This window comes from Poecilia mexicana, unplaced genomic scaffold (assembly GCF_051168715.1).
Source record: "Poecilia mexicana isolate PSO_F unplaced genomic scaffold, ASM5116871v1 scaffold_12, whole genome shotgun sequence".
Lineage (NCBI taxonomy): Eukaryota > Metazoa > Chordata > Actinopteri > Cyprinodontiformes > Poeciliidae > Poecilia > Poecilia mexicana.
In genome coordinates, this window is record NW_028263381.1 from 25,780,236 (window position 1) to 25,804,333 (window position 24,098).

Below are 24,098 nucleotides of genomic sequence, written 5' to 3' on the forward strand. Positions count from 1 at the left end.
CTCCTTAAATCTCACCCAGCTTTTGTCGGCCATCTTGTTACGCCTGGCATAAAGCTAACCACCTGTTATCATTAGAAATAAGGGGAGAAATACTTTTTCCTGGACTTCCAGTCTGCCTTGTTAGTTTTTCCTTTTGATTTAAATCTGTCTCCATTTTCCCAGCATCTCTCCTTCCTCCTCCATCATCTTCATCATCGTCTCCTCCTACCTTCAACGTTCCCAGCGTCTCTCCTCTTCTTCCCTCTGTGTCTTTATTGCACCATTACCACTTAAGCCCTGGTATCCATTACACAGAGGGCACATAAGTGCAGGGTAAGTAATAAAGTCGCCCTTCAAACGTACACTCCACTGCTTGGCGCCGCCGCTTTGGACGCCGCGGCTCTCCGTTTGGGTCCGGTCGTTAATCAGCTCGTTAATGCCGGCGACTTTTTCACGACCGCTGGCCGTCGCTTCATTCCGACGTCTGCCCTCTCTGCAATTTACCCGAAAGACCAAGATTTAATGCACAAGTCTGAGTTTGATTGGAGATTTTCTCCCAGGCGTATCAGGGTCGAAAATATTCATACACCCCAACTGAAACGTTGCCCACAGCATGACACTGCCACCACCGCGGTCTGTGGGAGCCATTTACAAGCAACTGGAGACTGAGAGGATATCGCTTCGGGGTGGGGATGCACCGTTGGACATTTGGGCCAATATCAATATCCAAATGGTTTATTTTGTTGGTGGAATACCGAAAACATTTTACTGAAGTCAGAGTAAAAAAGTATCTGGTAAAAAGTCGACTCGAGTACTGAGTAACTGATCAGATTATCAATCATTCAATATTTAAAAATTACATCATCATTATAAAGTTTTAAGGATGAAAATGACAATAATTCATACAAGTAACAAAAGAAAAAATGTCCAAATCAGAATCTGCAGGTTTGTGTCTGAGTTTGGTGACATGTTGGTTTTTCACTCAGTGGGAAAAAATCCAGACATTTTACTCAAGTATGAGAAGAAATACTTTATAATAAAAGTACTCAAAGTACAGCGTAGTAAAAATACTTAAAAACAAAGTTACTCAAGTAAATGTAACTGGTTACGACCCAGTTCTGCCAATAATCAATATTTACTAGAGACGAACCGATCCGATATCGATGTCTGGGAATCTGTAGCATCAAACGATTGATGGAGAAACGGGACAAACATGAAGTCGTCTGACCAAAACGACCAGAACGTTTGGAGTCCAGAAACACGGGGTCCAACAGAACACTGATCAGAAACACACATCAGAACCGGTTCTGGATCGGAGGAAGCAGGATTTCAGGTTCTGGAAGAACCATCCAACAGATCTAACTTTCAGGAGCATTGAGAGATAATTTTCTAAATCCTGATGATCAATCAAGGCTGCGTTCATCATGTCTGGATGATCAAGTCTCTTTTTTCTTTTTGCTATGACGTACGGAGGAACCGACTGGACAACTTCCTTAATTTTGGCCCATATTTGCGTATGAAACCGAACATATGTTCCTCCACAAAGTTAGACTTTTAGGACTAAAATCAGCTTTGGGTCGGCTCAAACTGCAGGTCTTCATGCTGAATTACAATTTTTTTTTTTTTGCTAAAATCCTGAAATCCTTAACTTTGGTAAATCAGCGAACGGCTGATTTTTACATGTGAAGCTGATTTTTTGGCACCAAAGAATCAGATTTTAGATAAACGTAAACAACGTCAACCTGTCACTTGATTTTTGTTTGAAGGCATTTGAATTGATAAAGTCTTTATAAATATGGTTTTAGATTAAATGAATTGACAGCTTTCCCTAAATGAGCATTAAACGTCTCTTTCTGGCCCAAAGCTTTGAGTCGTGACTGAAACCCTCCATCCTGACAGACGCAGCGAAGGGCAGCAGCGCGTCGGCCTGGCGAACACATGGATGCTCATATCTCTGCACTCAGACACACACCAATATTAGCACTTAGCAATCAGCAGCGTATTACCCCGTGTGTGTGTGTGTGTGTGTGTGTGTGTGTGTGTGTGTGTGTGCGTGTGTGTGTGTGTGTGTGTGTGTGTGTGTGTGTGTGGTCGTACTTAATGCACCACCATGCTTTCCTCCTCCTGATTTGAGAAGATAACCGGAAATGGAGCAACAAACTGAAGCCACTTTGTTTCTGGTTCTCTCTGGTCCAGCGTCCGGTTGATTCTCCTTCAGCTAACAGGAGTCGTGTTTGAGAATCAGCAGAATCAGAGTCCAATAAAAACAATAATTAGGTTTAAATGTTCCAAATTTGCCAGTTCTTCCTCATGTCACTGCAGAAACGCGTCCTGCTGCTTCATGAATACGAAACTTTAATTCTGTTTCCTCCTGATTTTAGAATGCTAATCCGCTAACAGGGAAGACCTTTTGTTTTATTAGCGCTTTTGCTAACATTGTGAATATTTTGTGCACTCAGAAATTTATATTTCTGGATGTAAATTGTAATGTCAAAATTAAATTGTTGTTCAAGGGTTGTAGTCTTTCAATGCAGATATAATTTGAATTGCATTTGGCGTTTTAACATAAGTTTCTGCTAAAATAACATGTTGGTATAGCACATTAGCATTAGCCTCCACTAAATACCATGTTGGTATAGGACATTAGCATTAGCCTCCACTAAATACCATGTTGGTATAGGACATTAGCATTAGCCTCCACTAAATACTATGTTGGTATAGGACATTAGCATTAGCCTCCACTAAATAACATGTTGGTATAGCACATTAGCATTAGCCTCCACTAAATACCATGTTGGTATAGGACATTAGCATTAGCCTCCACTAAATACCATGTTGGTATAGGACATTAGCATTAGCCTCCACTAAATAACATGTTGGTATAGCACATTAGCATTAGCAACAATGTGACTGGCAACTCAGCGGTTCCACAGCATGATGCTTCCCCTACCATGCTTAAATGCATTCTTAGCTTAGAAAGTTTAATTTTGACTCCTTCAAACTTCTTGTCACTGTAGCAAAGTCAAACTCAATATTTCAGGTTTTATGATCTGTTTCTGAGACTTTTTGGACACAAAATACTGAGATCATTTAGGAAAGCCTCAAATAAAATGAATGAATTCATATATTTCCAGCTGATGTTACAGAGGAACAAAGAGTGTGTGTAATCTCTGAATGCATGTGTGTGTGTGTGTGTGTGTGTGTGTGTGTGTGTGTGTGTGTGTGTGTGTTGGGGACCTTTGTCCGGTGATGTCACTACAGACTGTGTGGACATAAAGATCATACACTGATAAACCATCTCTGCCCACACACACACACACACACACACACACACACACACACACACACACACATATGCACACACACACATATGCACACACACACGCTCAGTAATGTATCTCAGCTTGTTTACCAGGACAAACGCGTTGACCAATCACAGCCACTCGAGGCTCAGTGATGTCATCGAGCCGATGAGGAAATGGCCTCAGAGGAGGTTTGATGTCATCCGCCTCCCTCGTTTCTGTCCTCCATGTTTTTCTGTTTTCTCTCCTCAGCTCAGTTCCTCGGCTTAGCAAACATTTAGACTGGAATAAAAACCTGATTATTGTTTTATTACTAAAATGTAACTAAATTTGAGTTTAAAAACAACTAATAAATTCAGTTAATGGAGACGTTCTATTTAGATCTCAATAATTTTTGTTTTGTTCAATTTTTATTGTGATTTAATTTAATAATAACAGCAAAAGTTACAATTATTGCGTGTTTTATTTGGGTAATTATGGCAAACCACCAGAGCGGCATCCCAAAAAAGGGGCGGCATTGTTCCTTTTTTAAAAAATAAACAAGTTATCCACAAGATGCGCTACAAACAAGGTTTCTGTTGCTATTTTGTGAGCTGACTACATAAGGAGTGTGTGAACAGCTGAAGCGTTTTAGAATAAACAGATTTGCTTTTTGATGATGTCAGAATAAACACCTTCTTCTTCCAGTCTGGAGCCAAACTACATTCAAAATTTAAAAAATATTCAGTTTGCAACATTTTAAACTCAGATTGTTGTTACAATTTTATGTGAAAGTGATGATTTTCTGTTTATAGATAATGAAAACATAACATTAAAAATTTTAATATTACGTCAGACTAAATGAAAAAAATATTTTATTGGTTGGAGAAGAAGAAAATTATAATTTTTTGCTAATGAAAATATACAATTCAAAATTAGAAAACTGCATGAAAAATCTCTTTTTTTTCTCCCAACAGAAATATGGGCTTAATGAAAAGTAGGTTTAATCCCTGGGTAAAAGGTATTTTTAAAATTAACTGTTTTAATGTTTTCCTTCATCTGAAAAAGGAAGATGGCCGCCGAGGGAAAATCCTGCAGAAACGTTCATCTGGGCTGGAAAAGCAAACATCTGTGTGGAGGTTCAGGGAAAACATTCAGTAACTTTTAACCTGCTGACTGTTGACAGTGAGGATAACGCTCTGTTTGGACACGCCACACACACACACACACACACACACGAAGCCTGACTAATAGCTGATGAGTTAACGGGTTTGTTTCTTTTCAGCGGCGGTTTTTGGAAACCAGAAGCCGTCGACTCTCTGGGCGTTCTGCTCCGTCAGAAAACACGGTCCTGGATCAATAAGTCGTATCGTAACGTGATTGATCCGAAGGAGCTCGTTGGGCTATAAACGGACATCCTGGCAAACCGCTCACCGCCGTGTTTGTCTCCCAACGATCCGTGGAAGCTGATCCGAGTCGATCGGGTTTCCTGCTTCCCCCGCGACACGAAGCCGGGCAGAAAACACAAAATAAAGGATCATACTGGTCATATTTTCTGTTTCCTACACTCTGAATTTAATTAACACAGATTTAGGGCTGAAAGGACTCATTGAATTAATTGTGATTAATCAAATTAATCGGGATTAATCGGTTATTTAAATAATCGTCAGCTAATTCAGTCATCAATTAATCATGAACCGTTGTAAATGGACCCAAAAAAAAGTAAAACAACACATTCGGAGAAGTAATTAAGCCTAAAACTGCACAAAATATACATCAATTTTGCATTTAAGATGAAAATAAACGTTTTTGTCTGTAATATTGCAGTAATCATCATCTAATATAGTAATCAATTAATCGTTAAGTGTCTGCACAGACCCAAACAAACACATTTTCTGAAAATAAAACAACACATTCAGAGCAGTAATTAAGCCAAAACTGCACTAAAAACATACAGATTTAACATTTAAGATGAAAAACTTTCTCCCAAACCAGATGAATTCTGACTAAAAACCAAATTCTCTGTATTTATTAGCATCTGTGCCGTTTTTTCCTCCAACTCGATCCCTCTAAACCTGTCTCCATTAAAGGCTGTAATATCTACAATTGGATCTCATCCATCCAATATGAAACGTAACCCAATAACAGACAGATTCGGCCTAATGAATCCGGTTATGTGGAGCAATCAAATCGAGGAGGATTCCCTTCAAACCCATCCGCCTGATACGCATCAAAATGGCTGCTTTTTAATGCTTTTACTGACAAATCTGGAGGAGGTGAGCAACAGAGGAGCCACCATCTGACCTCTGGAAACTGATTTTCTGTCTCTGGATATTTGGGTTTTACTTTTCCAGATAAAATCTGGTAGAACCTCTGATATTATTGTTTAATATCGCTGCCGATTTATTCGCATTCTGGCATGAGCTCCAGAATCGAGGACAATAAGAGGTGCAGGTGAATCCTGGAGGAGTTTGATTCCAGTTATTTATATGTCCGAGCATGCTCAGTAGCACAGACGCCTGCTAAACGAAACCATGAAGGAGAAATCCCTCATATCAGCTACAAAGCACGGTGGTAGAGGAGTGATTCCTGAAGAAATCTAAAGGTACGGCAGGCCATTTTATCATAAAATCTGCTTCGTTTAACTGTAATTATATTCCAGATATCTAAAAATGAGCTAGCCTGAATGATAATTTAAAGGTGACCTCTTACTCTTCCTTGATCAGGTCTAATATCTATAAAATAAAATAATAAAACATGTATACAATTATATAATTGTACATCTTTGAAAAGCAAAAGTGGAGCCTTCTACACAACCAACAAGAAAGCAGCAAATGATTTCTGGATTGTAGTCAACAGCAAAACACTCATCTTTCCCAGCAGCCATTGTACAGTGCATACACTGTAAAACCCAAATATGCTGGAGCTCAGGTTAGGTTGCTAGGTAACGGGCGGAACTCTGCTGGGGTTGCTAGGTAACAGGTTGAGGGGCAGTGCCTGCTGATCTGTGACGTTACATTTGGGAGGTTTTTAAAACGGCTCATTTTCCAGACACCAATTTTAGTTTTATTTTTGTGTTTTTTTTTGAAGCAGTAGAAACCCGAATGAAAGAACTAAAACATGCAAAGTGTTAAATTTGCATAGCAGCTTATTTTATACATGATTAAAAATACATTAAAATGCAAACAAAAGGATGAAATGTGTTAACATTTTCTTGCCTAAAATGTAAAAACAGCAAACATTTAGTGATTTGTAGCAAAGCATTTCATCAGGAGCTGAAAATCACACCACACTGATCTGCTGGGTTCTTGTATTAACCAGTTATTAATTAAATAGCTAAAGGTGACTGGAGATTTATTTACAGATTTTGAACCAGTTGAAGCTAAAACTGCCACTTGAGTTCTGGATAAAACAGACAAAAGTTTTTTATGTCTTAAATGTAAAATGTATATATTTTTTGTACAGTTTTATATTAATTATTCTCTGAATATGTTGTTCTTCTGGTAAATTGTCTTTTTAAGTCAACTTACTCCAGTTTAATTCTTTAATCAGTTACAAAATTAGTTGATGATTATTTCAATAATAGATTATTCACAATTAATCGTTTCAGCCCTAATTTACCTGCGTTAATATTTGATGTTTCAAGGTGAAGTTTGACCTTTGACCCTTTAAAACTCTGTTTGTTGTTCTTGAATCATTTTATTAGTAAAAAAGCAGATAGAAGATTAAAAGCATTTTATAATTTAAGACGAGTCAATGTCAGCTATAAATGCATATGAGGATAAATTATGTATATTTTATGAACTTAACCAGATGAATGTGTGCTGCAGGAAACATTGGAACAATAAAGTTGCATTAATTTATGAGAGAAAGAACTTTAAGATGCAATAAAAGCTGCAGAGTGGATCCTTCCTTCCATGATGCGTTCAAGTGCAGCTCGTCTCTCTGTTTTTTTACTTTTGTTGTCGTCCATCACACCCCCCCCCCCCCCGCTCTTCCAGGAACCGGTCTGGATCAGGTTCCTGCAGATCAATGGAGATCTGGGTCCGCACCGTTTACGTTATCGTTGCCAGTATTAATGCTCTTTTAATCTGCTCGGGATTACAGCCATCGATCCACGTCATCTATCTGCCCCGACTGCTGCCTCACACACACAAACACACACACACACACACGCACACACACACACACACGCACACACACACACACACACACACTTCAGGGAAAGCGCCGTGTGAACGGAGAGCAAGAAGGACGACAAACACGTACGTTTCTGTTCGATATCGAAATCTGACCGTAAACGACTTCATCGATTCCAGAGATGAATCAGAACATTTACATGAAACATGAAACACTCAGGAACATAAACACACCGAGACCAGAGAAAATAAAATCACTCATATCTGTAGGTTTACTCCAGTACGCTCTAATTAAATGATTAAATTAAATAACAATACAAATATGCAATATGTAAAAAAAGACATTTAAAAACTAACTCTAAAGTCAAATATTTTAAATAAAATATCATAAATAAATAAAAAATAAGAAGATAAAATAAGTAATTTAAAATTATTAAATCAAATCGACTTAAAAGAATAATTTAAAAAAATAGTAAAAAATTAAAAAATATAGTTTTAAAATTAAAAAATATGAAGTTTAGGACGAATAAAAATCTAAATGCTTCAACATTTCATCCTTGGGGAGAAACTTGTGCTGCCAGCTGTCAAACAGGATGAAAATATATTTATATATACTTTATATATTAAAGTATAGGCTCTTTAAGTATTTAAACATTAAATATTAAATACATAAAAACAAAGGAAAAAATATCCTTGTGTATTTAAAATATTAACAGGATGAAATTAGTAAAAAAATAATTATAAACAAGGAGTTTCTTGCTTTATTTCTGTCAAAATGTGATAAAATAATCTCATTAGTGTTTTATCAAACTTGATGTCGTAAACGGTGGAAACATTTGAAGTGTTTTGTGTTGGACTGTGATCTGCTGCTGCCTCAACCTTCATCACTTCATCATTTCAGCTGAACTGTGACGGAGGAAACAAAACGGAGACGGACGGCCAGATAGATGAAGGTCAGGAGGAAAAACACTATAAATTAATAAATAAAAGTCATTTTTCTAACAGGATGAGTCTGTGGTAGAAACCTGGGTTTGCATTAAAGGCTCACCTGAAACAAAGCTGGGAATATCTGGGAGGTTTAATCAAAGTAAAATCACTAATTAAAATTAACACAGATCATTAAATCACATCCAAACAGAAATATTTTATGTTAAACATATTTTATCTTTTACCTAAAACATTCTAAGAATAATACTATAATAATCCTATATTTTTATGTCTTTTTTGCCTTAATATTTATTTTTTCTATCAACACACCATGTATTTAATAGTTTGTGTTATTGTTCCACATCTGTCACTATTTTAGGTCTTTGTCTACAAAATGGTTGGAGAAAACTGAAAAAATACATCAAACATGAGGAATGTCGCCTCACTTTTAGTTGTAACGTAATCTACAATGTTAATGAAATCAGCCAAAAACAAACAAACAAAAAAACAATCTTTAGAGATTATATCGGGATTTTGCTGACAGGAGAGAAAACTCCGTCATGTTTGGAGCTCCGTAGCTCAGTCGTACTGTTCAGTTCAAAGTTTAAACTTCTGTCAGAAAGTTGGACTTTACTCAGCTGAACTGGTTCTTTGATCACTTTAACAGTTTTCACTCAATCTCAGTTTAAATTTGATGGTTTTAAAACGGATCATTTAATCTGAACCTGATGATGTCACTGAAGTCTGTGAAAATATTCTGAAATGTTTGATGTTTGAAATGCCTTCATGGCTGCAGCTTTACCTCCACATGGATGTGTTACACATCGAACTGAAGGTATTTCTGTCTACTTTCAGCCGGTGCGTCTCTCACTGCTGTAGGACCAAACCAAACCCTCCCAGAAAGCAAACGAGGCTCTAATTCAGTCTCATTAAAGATCAACTCACATTTTTCTTCTAAAACTAAAACTTGAGCCTGTTTGTGCTGTTAGATCTCACAAACAAAACATTACAGACATAAAATGAACCAGGATCTTCTGAAACTCACAGTTTAAGAACATTTATGATACATTAGCATTTGTATAAAACTATAAACTGTGTTAATTTGTGTTTCTGTTTCTGATGTTTCCAGAAAATTCTTAAATCGCCATAGCAACCAGCGGCTTGTCATAGTTAACCCTTTAACTGCATTTAGTGTCAAATATGGCCCGCTGACACTGAAACTATTTATTTCAGCTTCCAAATATACTTTTATTTTCTTAATCTCTTAGATAAAAAAATTCAGGAATAATTTAAGGTTATGTGCAAACAGAAAATCAGCGACTCTGAATTAAACAACGTTTAATTTCCTTTGGGATCATTACAGTACTTTTCAATTGACTCAAACAGAAAACTGTGAATAGGCCACTTTGAATGAAACGTTTACGTACAAAGGATTTTTTTTTTATCTTAAATGGAAAATACAAACATTTTGGCTTAATTTCTACACTGTGTTTTTCTTTCAGCAATTGGCTTTTTTCTTGCGTCTGTATACTCAAGCTAGCGATAAATTTATTAGCTGACAGTTATTTCAGTAATCAATTAATCACGATTAATCGGATTAATCGTTTCAGCCCAAATACGAATGTTTGTCTGATTATCTGAATATTTAACAGAAGAAACCTGATCAGCAGCCGACAGAAACAATGCAGAGGGAAATATCTGAGCAACATGAAAACAGATGCAGCAGATTCAGATTTTATCTGGAAAACATTTTACATCTTTCCAACACAAAGCCGTGTGTCTCCTCTCCCCTCCGTGACTTTAGAGTCCGGGTGTCACGTTTGATTTGACCGGTCTAATAAAGCTGCGACAGAACCATTTTCTCATCTGAGCCCGGCCGCTCTCGGCTCGCCAACAGCTCCGCCGCTGCGCCCTAATTGATGTGGACAGTCAGAAAGGAAAATCACTGCAGCGCTGCTCTCTCTGGCCGTGTGGAGCGACAAAACATTTTAAACTGTTTATCATGAAATGTAAACACAATATGAGCCTGAAACTGAGGACTATCCACATCTGTACCCGATAACAACATGACGTTCACCTGACTCTTTGCTGCTTTCAGTGCATTTTTCAGATGCATTTAAATGAAATAATTTGCATTTGTAACACCAGATGACTCTTCAAGATACGTGAATCAAGCTAAAATGCTAAATAATCGTTCTACAGTCAATCTCAGCGAATTAGAGACGCTCCAGAGGCAGACATGCCAAAAAAGAAACATTGCAGAACTGATACCAAAACATTAGCAGGTTATTTCAGTAGTTTAGTTTCAGTCGTTATGGTTTTGATCCTGAGGTGTAAAAATGAAATGTTTTCCCTCTGAGCAGTGAGAGACCAAACCATAAACCAGTCACTGCCCAGCAGAAACACCGTTCAGTTCAAACAGCAGGAAGTTGGACTTTACCCGATGAACCGCCATTTTCATCCATCACAGTTTACAATTTTTCATTTTTGATTTCAGTTTTATCTTGTTCTGCTTAATGAGTGATGATGTCACAGTCTAGATTCATTCAGAAACTTTCTGAACTTTCACACCCAGCAGGTTCATCTCCACATGTACAGTTCATAGATAAAAACGCAGATATTTCTGTCTACTGTCACCCAGTGCGTCTCCCACTGGGATTTACCGTTTCCTGTCAGATTCCAGAGAAAACACGTCCAGGCTCCTAATTATTCCTGTTGTATTTTCTTCCTATCAGGAAGTAGAGGGTTTCTTTAACCCTCTACTTCCTGAGTAGAGGGTTAAAGAAACCCTCTACATCAGACACATCAACATGTGTCTCACGGTTCCAGGTTTTCTTCAGTTTCTCCTGTTTGATTGAAAACTTTTAAATTCTTGTTTTTCTGCCTGGCAGAAGAAGGGGTCAGAAAAGGCGGGAATCGCCATGGCAACTAGCAACACAGCGCAGCAGTTTATGCTTTCTCACGCTGATCTACTGTCCTAGCAAAGCTAGCAAGAGGAAAAAGATGTTTGATTGAATGAATATTTAAAATAATAACAGTGAAAACGTAAAATTTTGGCTTACTATCAGAATTTCGTGCAACGTTACAATAAATGTTTAAAATTTAACTACAGTGAAGAGCTGCACCTCGAGATCTTTCCCCAAATGCTAAATCAAGCGAGGCGCTGACTTCAGCAGCGCGGTTCTGACTGGGCTGGCGTCACTTCAGGATGTTTGTCCCAAAGTTGGACCCAAACTTGGTCACGTCTCTCGGTCAGCCTCCAGCGCTGCTATCGACAGGCTGAGGCGGAGATAACTGAATCTGTCAAATCTTCTCACTCGGACACAAACAAACATCACGAGTCTCCTGAAACCCACTATCTGGGATCGATGGCGGCCGGCGCATATGCAGGAGGTCAGGAGAGAAACCCTGAAGATGGACGCAGCCTCTCCTGGTACCTGCTGGTAATCGGTTTCATAAAGCCGGGTCCGGCTCATTAATAATGCACCGGCTCTGCAGCTACAGGATGCATAAAATGGAAAAGATCTCGGTTCCGTCTTTCAGATTTGCTGCACAATTTCACCCTAAGTGGATTTTAAATCTCCTTCTGGTCTGCATTAGAAAGGTCATGTTTACGTCTGCAGCCATCCGTCCTGCAGGATGTTCCATGAAAACATGAACACTGATGAGCGAACCGACACGAGACGCTCAGTAGCTTCCATTTGCACCAAAACTGGACGATAAAAACCTTCAGGCTCAATAAACCTTTTCTGAAGGACAGTTTGTTCAGAGTCGTCATAATTCAGTTTATCTGTTTTTTCACTTTTTTATTTTGGATATTTAAAAGGTTTCAATGTTTCTTAGAATTTAAGGTTTATTCATCTTTCAGAAAATGTTTTTCCATATTAGCTGAAAACAACGATATTATCATTTGTCACAATAATTACTGGAACAATTTATCATTCAGAAAAAGTTTCTGTGACCAGGATCTTTATTTATTGGATGCAAATCTTTCCAAATCTGGCAATTTGGTTCCGATTTTTAGTATCACGATTCGATTTAATTCTGCCTGTTTTTTCCTTAAATAAAGAAAAAATCAGTTATTAAAAATGTAATGAAGCCGACTGAAATCAATTTTTGAGCATTTTGAATCGATTCAAAATGACCAGGACTCGGATTTTAATTCTTTATAGACTCGATATTTTTCTGCACCTCTAATCAGAAACATAAGGAGATTTTTGTCTCCAAGTTTGTGTGCAAAAAATAAGGAATGTGACTTTGGTTTCAGGTTCTCACAGCATTAAGACATAAATATAAATATAAATTAGTAGTGGGACTTAATAAAAATTTTTAGTATTTTAATTGCAGAGTCTGTAATTAATTGCCAAAATAAGCACCATTTTAATTTTAAAAACCCCAAATAAATAGACATAAAAGTTCAACAATCATTCTTGGAGATTCTTTAGAAATGTAGACTGTGGACGATAGCATTAGCATTAGCATTAGCATCTGTGCTGCTACTTCACTGAGATGCTGTTTTAGGCTTGAATAGCTTTACTTATAGGCTAACTCACATTTATGAGCCGATTTTCTGCAATCTGTGCCTCTTTCTGACACCTTATGAGGTTTATTAAAATTCACAGCTTTTTCTGGGACATTAATATTTTAATATTATAAGTGAAATAATTTGCCAGTGGATCTGACACCTTTCCATCAATATTAAGGAACTGCCTTAAAACAAGCTTCCATATCTTGCTGAATAGTTACTTGTAAGTTAGTTTTGTGTTATTTAAAGTGAACTAAGATGGTTACACAATGAGATAAACCAAAAATATTTGGAAAAATTTGGTATTTTTGCAGTGAATTTACTTTTGTAAGTCCAAGTTATGATCAATGGAAATGCAGCTAATAATGAGATGAAATATGTCTGGAAGAGTCAAAGTTACAAAACTGTACTGTCAAACATGGAGGCGGCAGCATCATGCTTTGGGACGGTTTGGTTCTGGAGCAGAAAAGGAGAAACATTTCTAAATCTTTCAATATCACCTCAGATAACAACAAACTCATCCAGGATTTATGGATCATCGTTAAAGTTGGATCAGAACCAAAAACTCAGAGCTTCACATCCAGTCCAGATTTCAGCAGAGAAACAAGTTTTATCTTCATGATGATTAAATTCAGGTTTTCTGTCATTTTTCGCTCATCTTCAAAGGCAAACCGTCCAAACAATGGACTCCTCCTCTCCTCTTCCTCTTCCACCTCTCCTCCTCCCCTCCTCCTCTTCCTCTCCTCCTCTTGCTCTCCTCCTCCTCCTCTCCTCCTCTCTCCTTCCTCCTCTCCTCCTCCCTCCATCTTGCCTGGTTAACCCGGCTGCGAGGTGAAGAAGAAGTGAAGTGAGCAGACCGAGGCGGGTCACGCTGAGATTCCCATCAATAATTCATCGGGCCGCTGCTGCCTCTGCTCTTGTGTTCAATTCCCCTGACGACCACATAATACCTCCTCCCCCCGCGCCAGAGGAGAGCGGAGGGGAGACAGGTCCGAGAAAATGGAGAAAGAATCGGCTTGGAAATGAGATGGAAGCAGGAGGAGAAGCTAAATCCGTTGTTTTTACCTGCTAGCCACATGCTAAGCTAAATGAGAGGAAATTAGCTTTGAAATCCACAAATACTGAAACATGTTGACGCCTTTTAGGACTAAAATCACCAAAACATCCAGGATTTACGGTTCTGTTAGAAGTAACGTCTAATTTACAGTTTTGTTTGTCTTCAAACATTACGCTAACATTAAGCTAACATTAAGCTAACATTAAGCTAACATTAAGCTAACAGCACCAACTGCATCTGATGCAACTCAGATAAAGAATCGGTTTGAAACAAATAAATTCTGCAGTTTTTTAATGATTTTTATAGCAGTTTGACTCATTTAGCTGAAAACAACGAGGTAAAGAACTAATAAATACTTATATTTATATCTAATATGTTGTTTCGTGCAGATAGTATTTTTAAACTCATATCCTGGGTTGTAAATTAAGTTAGCATCACGATAAAAAACATCAAGACAACATAAAACGACTGATTTTCTGTCACTGACACAAACATTAATTTATATTAATGTAACTTTAAGGAGGTTAAATGATCCTGACCTGTCTGCAGCTCTGCTGCTGTTAAACTTTCAACCTGATCACTTTTCTTCTCTTATTCTCCAATTTGTATTATTTCAACTGTTAATTTTATTTTTCTCTGTTTTTTCTCTCCATAGAAGCTGCACCTGCTCTGTCCTTCAGTTTTAATGAAATAATGCCAACAACTGAACTTTCTTCATCGTCTCCTGTTATCATATCATTATTATCATTATTGTTTTTGCTTTGCAGCTGGAAATGGATCAAATATTTGATCATATTTTTATTTTTCTGAGTTCAGCTTTTCTAGAAACTGAAAATATTAAGATATAATCAGCAAAAATGAAGACAAAATGTTTATTTTTTCATGGTTTTGTGGCAGTAAATGTCCTGGGATCAACGACCTCTGTGACGTGTTGCACCAATTAAAGTTTTAGGTAAATTAGGACATTTATGAATAAAGAGAAAGAAGGAAATCCTCTTAAAAACCTCATATTAGCAAATAATCTGTTAATGTGCTGCATGATTTGTTTTACTGTGAATAAATAGAATATTAATGAAGTTGGATTTTAAAAAATAACGAATTACAGAGAAAATCAAATCGAATCAGTTTTCCAGATCCCTGCCAGGCTGGAATCCTCGGTTTGTTTCCTGGTCTGGGGAAAATCTGCTTCATCTGTTCCCTCAGATCCACTGCCCTGACCTTTGACCTCAGCTCTATTGGCTGCTTGTAGCTTTGCTGAGCTAAGAATTGCTCCCTTTGTTCTTACAGTCTCTGTAAAAATACCTAAGAGAGAGTTTGAAGGAGCTTAATTTTATATTTTTACAGGAATGAAAGAAGAAAACTCATTTTTAAAATGATGCACTGCTTAAACATTTTAAATTAAAGTTACATTATTTTAACAACTGATTACAAAACAACTGGAGGCCGTCATAAATACCCGACTTATTACCAGAATAAATTCATTTCTGATCATAAATATCACTGAGATGTTAAACCTTAACCGTTGGTGTTAGCATAGCATTTCAGTGTTCAGTTGTTGACGGCTGCTGTTCATCATCAGATTAAGGCTTTCAGGTTGTTTATTTAGCAGTTTTTAATGTTTTACGTCTCGTTTTATTTCAGTGTTTGGAGCGTGAAGCTGTTTTATATGTTCAGTAATTATCAACTATAGTTTTCTGTCACCTAAAAGGTTAAAATTAGCTGAATAGTTGATTATCAGTGTTAGCAGCCACTAGCTACAAGCCTTTATGTGTCAGTTCATGTTAGCAGAAGGAGGTTCGAATGTTTCTTTGTGATAAAGAGTTTTTCAGCTGGTTATTATAGAAAAACTGTTCTGATGTTCCATATTTTGTGCTATCTACTGGATGCTATCAGAAAAAGACTTTCAGTTATTAATTTAACAGGTTTAGATATTTAGCTCTGTGGCAGCTAAAGGTGCTTCATCTTGTTAGCTCTGGAGCTTTAGATGTTCTGTTTGTATTGTTATCAAAATAAATTAGATTTTAGAGGTTTTACATACCTGACAAGTTTCAGGAATTTGATTGTTCAGTATTAACTAAAGAAAACTGTGGATGTCAACTCTTTGCGCTAGCTAAACATGCTCAGTTCTTCACATTAGCTAAAGAGGTTTGGACGTTCAGCTGTTAGCATCTCTTTACGTTGTTGGAGGTTTAAATGTTGAAGTTAGTTAATAAGTAGCAGGTTATTGAGTTAGTTTTAGCTAAATAGTTTTGAATCTGTTCGTAGCTTTTGACGTTTAGCTGTTTATGCTAGCTAATGTTTGCTAATAGCTAAAGAAGTTTGAAACTTCAACTATTCAAGGTACCAAAAATAAATTATTTTATTTAACTAAAGCGTTTGGGATGTTTCTGTTAGCTAATGCATGTTAGCTAAACGGTTTGTATTTGTAATTGAAATGATCAAAACAGAAAATCATCTTTCAGTCATATGTTGTGTTACAAAGGCGTCTTGGCTTTAGCTTAGCAAGAATCTCCATAATTTATACTTAGTTTTTCCTGTTTTTAGGTATAATTGTTTTTAGATTTTGTTTCCTGTTTTGGGCTAACATCGGCCACATTCAGGCACAGTTTCTGTTCTTTCTGGGTTTAAACAAGATTAGCTTGGAGGCTAAAGAGCATTTCAGCTTGTAAAATGCTGGAAAAGATGATTTGTTAGTTAAAACACCAACAGATGTTTTATCTCTAGATTTAGCTTGTAAAGACAATCGGTTCTCAGTGTTTAGTGGAGGAGAAGAGCACCAGCCATGAAGTGAGCAAATCGTTCAGATCGGTTCATTTTACACGCGGGACGGGAGCCGCAGCCTCCCGTTCGCTCGTGTCATTTCCTGTGAACCTGCCTGACGAAGCAGCTGTCTGGAAAATCAGAGAACCGCCTTAATGAAATCACAGTCAGATTCTGCAGAGATAATCGGATCCGGGTCATCGGGCCACTTATCAGACCAGAGAAACTTCAGCACTAATTTCTGATGCATTCTTAAAGAGGAGCAGCAGCTGCTGCAGTTACTGTTTCATTTCCTATAACTAAACTCAGCAGACATTTTAAATTTCACATTATCAGATGATTCCAACAAACTGAGGGCAGTAATCTAACTAATTAGGTCTCATTACATTGGGAACACATTGACTTTACTCCTATTTTAGGAATGATTTAAACAGAAATATTTCTATTTCTGCAGAGTAAATGTAGCAAAGATGCAGGTGAACAGATGAAAATATTTCAAATTAAAAGAGAAAAATTTAATTTCTCCAACAATCAAGAGCTTTAATTTACAAATCATAAAATCTTAATGGAAATGTTTATGCAGATTCGCTGTAATTTACAACTATTAGGCTTTTTTGGACATTCTGTTACAAAATCAAAGAATTATTAGGCTAATTTTACCGATTTAATTCATGACATATATATTATACATACCTGATATTTATTTAAGCTTTTTTGTTTTTTACTTTAAAGAGGAATTTCTAAAGGAAATGTTTTAAATCTGATTTATTTGTATTCTAAATATAATGTTTGTTAAAACCACTTGTTTTGTAATTTCGGCTTATTTTTATCTCTTCGTTGGGATCTAAAAATCACATTTTCAGATTCTTTCCTCCTCAGAACCGGTTTGTTTGTCAGATGAGGAAAATAAAGTTTTGAGCTCAACAGTCTGAGGAAATATTTGCCTGAACTGAGCAGATAAAATGCTGCTGAGGCCAACAGAGATAAAGAGGAACGGCTGTGATTCGCTGCAAACGTTGCCAAACATCCCAAAGTTCACGCTGTGATTGTGAAACAAAAAAACAGGTTGCAACACCAAAATATTAAAATTAAACACTGAAAATGTGAAAGAAATGAAAACAGAGCAGAATGTATTTTATTTAAAGTTTTTATACTAATCAACTGAAATTACTGCAGTGTGTGTTTAAAGACGTTTCTTTTCATTTTATTCAAATTTAACTAAATACTCTGCAGGGATATAAACAGTTTGTTTTTGATGAAAAGTAACGAATTTAAACTGATTCTTCAGAATACAGAAACTTAAAATGTTAGAAAATTAAATGCTGATTTTTTAAATTAAGTTCATTTTTAGATGCATTTATTGCAGAATAAACTGACAAAATGTATTTATTTTTTGACATATAATGTTGAAATAATTTGACCCCTGAAGAAAGATGCTAAAACAGTTTGTAAGACGGATTTGTAAATTAATTGATTTAGCTCCAGAGTTAAATAAAAATTACTGAAAAATAAGCAAATAATATTCAGTTATTTTTTAAACAATATGGGACATTTTAGGCATAAAATAAAATGTTAAAATATGATAAACGAGAAGCTACCTGAGCGTTTTTACATGAATAATAATAATAATGAGGTCAGATCCACCAGGATGAGACAAAACGAACAGAAATCCCTCCAGTTTGATCCAATCTGCCCACAAACCAACAGCCATCGGCAGCGAAGCAGCCGGAGAGGCTGCAGACAATAGAGGCTCCCTGACGGGACACCAGCCGGGTTTTCCTCACTAGAGGGGGCAGCAGACCCACCAACGCTCCTCAGACAAACACAGAAATATTCCTCTACCACATCAAACAGGATCCATTTTATTTACCACAAATTAAACACGTCCAACATTCCTCCTCATTTTATTTCTTCTTTTTGTTTTAATTTAATTCATTTAACTGAAGACTGGAGGCGAATTTTAGGTGTTTTCTGTTTTCGGCTCACAGGGAGAGAAGAACGAAAACCTGGAGCGTCAGAGCGGGAAGCGAGGGGCTGATGGAGGGGAATCCCACGACCTTGTCATTTCCTATCGATCCGGGTTTGTTATTGATCAATAATGGTAATCAAAACACCAGCGATTCCGAATAATCATCCGTTCAGACGAGGAGCGCAGAGGAAACCAAAACAAAGCCGCTTAGTGTGGGAATTTTTTAACATTTCCTCCCATTTCTCCTGAAACAACCAGGAAAAATAATAATAATAATAATAATAATAATAATAATAATAATAATAATAATAATAATAATCCTTTGTTTATTTTTTTAACTGGACCTGATTCCAAATACTTTTGAAGCCCAAGGAAAACTTTTAATTAAGTAATTAATTTTATTCTAAAGCAGGGTGTACAAACTTTTTGTTAGATGGGCCAAAATTGTCGAGTCAATAAAAAAATAAAACACAACAAATAAAGTTTTTTTTTTGTTTTTTTTTAGAAAAGGGATGTTATTGATTGTAGAAACAAAATTTACATTTGACGTATTAAATATAATACATTTAATCTCAGGGTTTAGGTCGTTTTCTTTCAAAATGTTCTTTACTTTTAGCCAAGCATTTACTTAAAATATTAAGAAAAAATTTATTTGGATGCAGCAAATTTAGCTTTTCAGCTCAAGGGTCTGGATCGACATGATTCTTTGTTATAAAAGATGAATGTTTGTTTTGTATTTAACAGATCATCACCTTCCTAAAATACTGGGAAAAGTAATTATTTGCTAAAACATGATTTACACAAATAAAAAAACTTTTTTTTTTGCCAAATAAGCAATTTTTTTAGTGGCAACCAAAAGATGTTTCAAGCAACAAAAAGAAAAAAAACACTTTTTGGCAAAAAACAAAGTTTGTTTGTTTGATTGGTTGGTAGCCAGAAGTAATTTTGGCAAAACAAAAGGAAAGAAAGAAATAATAATCTCTTTTTTTTGCCAGAAGATGAGTTAGGCAATAAATAAATACATAAATTAACATTTTTGTCAAAAAAGGTTTTTTTTGTTTTGTTTTTTTTGCAGCCAAAAGTGATTTTGGCAAAATTAGATAAATTAAATAATTAATTAACACCTCTTTTTTGTCAAATGATGGCAAAAAAAATTCACTTCTGACAAAAAATAACTTAGGCCATTACTTCAGGAAGTTGACGATTCGTCAATAATAATTTTCATTTTGATTAAAATTGGAAAAAAGTTAATTGAAAAAGTGAATTAACAAATGTATATTTTCCTTTAACTGAAGTCAGGGGGGCACAATAACAAAATCAATCCTGGGGCCACCAATTCGCTTTGGACGCCCCTGTTCAAAGATCCAGAACTCCCCAGAAACTCCAGCTTTTTCCTCCAGGTTTCTCCGGGTTGCTCCGGGGTTCCTACCTGCCAGTCTGAGCGCCGACATCCGCTGGAACTCGGGCTCCTGCAGCCACTTCCACATCCTCCGGAAGGTCTCCCGGCCGGACTTTAGTTTACTCCAGGGCTTGGGGTTCCGCAGCAGGTCGGACAGCGTCCCCTGGGAGCGGCACAGCACCCGCTGGGCGAAGATGGCCTGCGGGATGCTGTACCTCTTCAGCTCCGCGGTGATCCTCTGCGCCACCTCCTTGGTGTTGATCTCCTCCAGCTGCCCCGACCCGCCGCCCCCCTGCGTCCCCGAGGAGGAGGGCGGTCGCTCCCGCGTGGACGCCAACACCGGCCCGTGCGACGGCGACTGGAGGTGCGGGTGGGGGTGGTGGCCCGGGTGGTGCATCCCGTTCAGGTGCGGCATCATCCCGGCCGGCGGGCCACCCAGGCCTCGGTGCTGGTGGTCGAAGTTCAGCATCTTGTCGTGGGTTGCGTGCGAGCTGGAGCCGTAGTTGTGGAGCCCCTGCTGGGTGTTGTGGATGGAGCCCAGGCCGTTACCCAGCACCGGGGACAGGCTCTGACCCATCCCGGACATGTGGTCCTTATACGGGGTGTAGATGTTGTTCATCCCCGGCAGCCCGCGCTCGTCCCGCATCAGGGTGAAGCTCCCGCTGACGTTCCCGGGCAGCCGCTGGTGGTGGTGGTGGTGGTGGTGGTGGTGGTGGAACTTGTCGGACACGGTGGAGATGGGCGGCAGCGGCTGGAGCGGGGTCAGCGTGGTGTAGGTGCCGCTCATCCCGGGGGACGTCGCGTCGCACGGGACGCTCATGGCGTGGTGCAGCGGCAGCGACAGCTCCGGACGGTACTCCCCGCTGCCCTCCAGGATCATCCCGGACACCATGGCCGGCCGCGGCGCCAGGTCCTGGTGGATCCGGAGGCCCGAAGAGCCGCCGCTCATCAGCTCCGCGTCAGGGGCCACCCCGCCGTGGAGGCTGCCGAGGCCGTCCATTGTCATGTCCGGGTTCATGGCGTACGCGTCCAGGTCCTTGGCCAGGCATCGATAGGCGTTAGTGTAGGCAGTCTTCATTCATCTGTCCTCTCAGTCCATTGGGTCGAGCGGAATTATGTCTCCTGCTGCTCCTCCGGGATGGGTCAGAACCGGTACTCTCCCCGTCCTCCTCCTCCGCCGGCTCCAGCTCTTTGTGTGTTTCTCTGGATCAGACGGGCCTGTGCGGCGGCTCCCCCATATCCAGCCCTCTCCTCCTCCGGTGCTGCTCTGCTCCTCGGAGCGGAGCTGTCCACGGTCCCTACCCGGCCGCTCAACCCACCCTGCTGCGGGAGGAGGCGGGGGACGAACCGGGCTGCCGCTCCGAGGAGGCGCGAACTGGAATGGCGGCTCTGCGGACCAATCAGAGCCCAGGAGGGAGATGTGGAGGGCGTGGCTAAATGCGGATCCGACCAATCAGCGAATTGAAGAGAAGCAGCATTTACAGCGTGACTTTTCAGTGTGGGGTGAATTTACACACAATTTCTGTTCATTTTCAGAGTGGGGTAGTTACGACGGGGTATTTGGGCCGCGATAAGAAAGTAAAATAAATCAAATTACGAAAAGAAATTCAAAATTTTACAACAATAAACTCGTTCGAGAATAAAGTAGTTCAGTTTTATGAATCTGTTCAGTTCGGGTTATCTGTTCAGTTTGGGGAAGTAGTTCACCTTTGCGAATCAATTATTCATTTTTTGGAATTGTTCAAAGTTGGGAATCTCTTGAGAGTTAGGAATCTGTTCAGTTTTAGGAATCTGTTCAGTTTTAGGAATCTGTTCAGTTTTAAAGTGTTTCAGGAGTTTAAATCTTTTTGTCCTCCTGCAGATCTTCTCCTCTTTTTTCTTTTCCTCAGATAAATATTTATATCAAAAGATGCACAAATATCAACTCACTTATAAAATACATAACTGAAGAATTTCAGATAAAGTTAAAAATGCCTCCATTTCTGTGGATATTTATTTTCTGCACATTATAGTCTAATAAATACAATAAAGAATAAATGGAGATCAAATTCCAGGTTTAGCATTTAATTTACTGTCTTAATTAAAACAGAAAAAGAAAATGGAGTGCTGATGTAAAATCAAAATTATTGCAGAAAAAACTAGATTTGGATGAACAAAATATGAAATGTAATAAATAGGAATATTGTCCTTATTTTTTAGTATATTTCAGTTATTATATCTGTGAATATTTCAAATAAGAGATAATCTGGTCATTTTTCCCTCAACTGACTGAAAGTTTCTCTTTACAAATATAAATGCACAGCTTGCAAAATTAGAGCTAAAAATTGTCATTCTTTACATTTAAAGTGAAATATGTGAACTTTATGAAAATATATAAAGATACTTTAAAGTCTGTAAATAAATTTAGTTTTAAAAGCAGTTCTGTATATTTTTAAAGGGTTTAAAATCAAATAAATTAAATTTGTTATGTAGAAAAAATGAATAATCCTCCTCCTGCCTTTAATTATTATAATTCAATAAAAATAAATTTTTTTTACTAATATAAAAAGTTATATTTGTAAATTTTTACATATTTTTTTTTAATTGCAGCTTGCAACACATTTAGTAAATATTATTGTTATTATTTACTGGAATATGTGAATTTTATCAATATATTAGTTTAAAAATCATATTTGTTACAAATATAAATGCACAACTTCCAAAATTAGCGATAAACTTTATTGTTGTTATATTTACTGGAATATGTCAAATTTAGGAGAAGTTAAAGTTTTTAGATAAATGCTTTTAAAAAGTTGTTAAAATTCATTTCTGTTTGACTTTAATTGGTTTAAAATCAGATTAATTCAGTTTAAAATGATGAAGAAAAATAAATAATCCAGCTTCTTTCTTGATTTCAGTCATAATACCAGAATCTGCAAATTAACACAAATTAATCTAAATAACTGCATTAGAGGAAGTTTGCTGCTTTTTCCACTAGAAAACCTTCATAAAAACAACTTTTAGAGGATAATAATAATAATAATAATAATAATAATAATAATAATAATAATAATAATAATAATAATAATAATAATAATAATAATAATAATAATAAAGTTCCTCCTCTGCCTCCATTGTTGTCGCCCGTTGGCCATGAAATCGTCTTTTATTGGCGACACAAAGGCGTCGACCCGACCCGCTGAGTTCAGATGCTGAGCGCATCCAGAACCAGCAGAACCAGCAGAACCAGCAGGACCAGCAGGACCAGCAGAACCAGCAGAACCAGTCAGGACCAGCAGAACCAGCAGAACCAGCAGGACCAGTCTGGACCAGCAGAACCAGCAGAACTAGCAGAACCAGTCTGGACCAGCAGAACCAGCAGAACCAGCAGGACCAGCAGGACCAGTCTGGACCAGCAGAACCAGCAGAACTAGCAGAACCAGCAGGACCAGCAGAACCAGCAGGACCAGCAGAACCAGCAGAACCAGCAGGACCAGCAGGACCAGTCTGGACCAGCAGAACCAGCAGAACTAGCAGAACCAGCAGGACCAGCAGAACCAGCAGGACCAGCAGAACCAGCAGGACCAGCAGAACCATCAGAACCATCAGAACCAGTCAGGACCAGCAGGACCAGCAGAACCAGCAGAACCAGCAGGACCAGTCTGGACCAGCAGAACCAGCAGAACCAGCAGGACCAGCAGAACCGGTCCAGACCTCAGCTCTGGCTGGATCACAGAGTTTCAGGACGTCAACATGGAAACATGAAGAAAAACCTCCAGACTCAACAAACCATCATTTAAAACCCAAAATATTAAAACAGATTTATGAGCTTCATCTATTTAGTGGATTTTTAGTGTATTTGTGCCGAGTTGCACTGCAAAAACACAAAATCTTACCAAGTTCTTCAGTTTCTAGTGAAAATATCTTAGTTCACTTTAAATAAGACAAAATGAAGTTATAATAATTATCATTATAATAACTGGTCAGATGTGACAGGAGCTTCAATAATTCCTTAAAATTGATGAAAATGTCTCGTTACAAGTAAGATCATCAATATTAGGAAACTTAAACTCCTGTGTCTTG

The 24,098-nt window shown here is 38.0% G+C and overlaps 1 protein-coding gene across 1 annotated transcript in view; it reads right to left on the reverse strand.

Moving 5' to 3' along the window:
- Positions 1 to 21,335, reverse strand: part of onecut2 (one cut homeobox 2) — a 37,100-nt gene extending 15,765 nt beyond the window's left edge. The window contains exon 1 of the mRNA XM_014970655.2: positions 20,067 to 21,335. Coding sequence (XP_014826141.2) covers positions 20,067 to 21,114 — 1,048 coding nt within the window. The 5' untranslated portion in view covers positions 21,115 to 21,335. The remainder of the gene's footprint in view (positions 1 to 20,066) is intronic.
- Between the last annotated feature and the right edge of the window lie 2,763 nt (positions 21,336 to 24,098).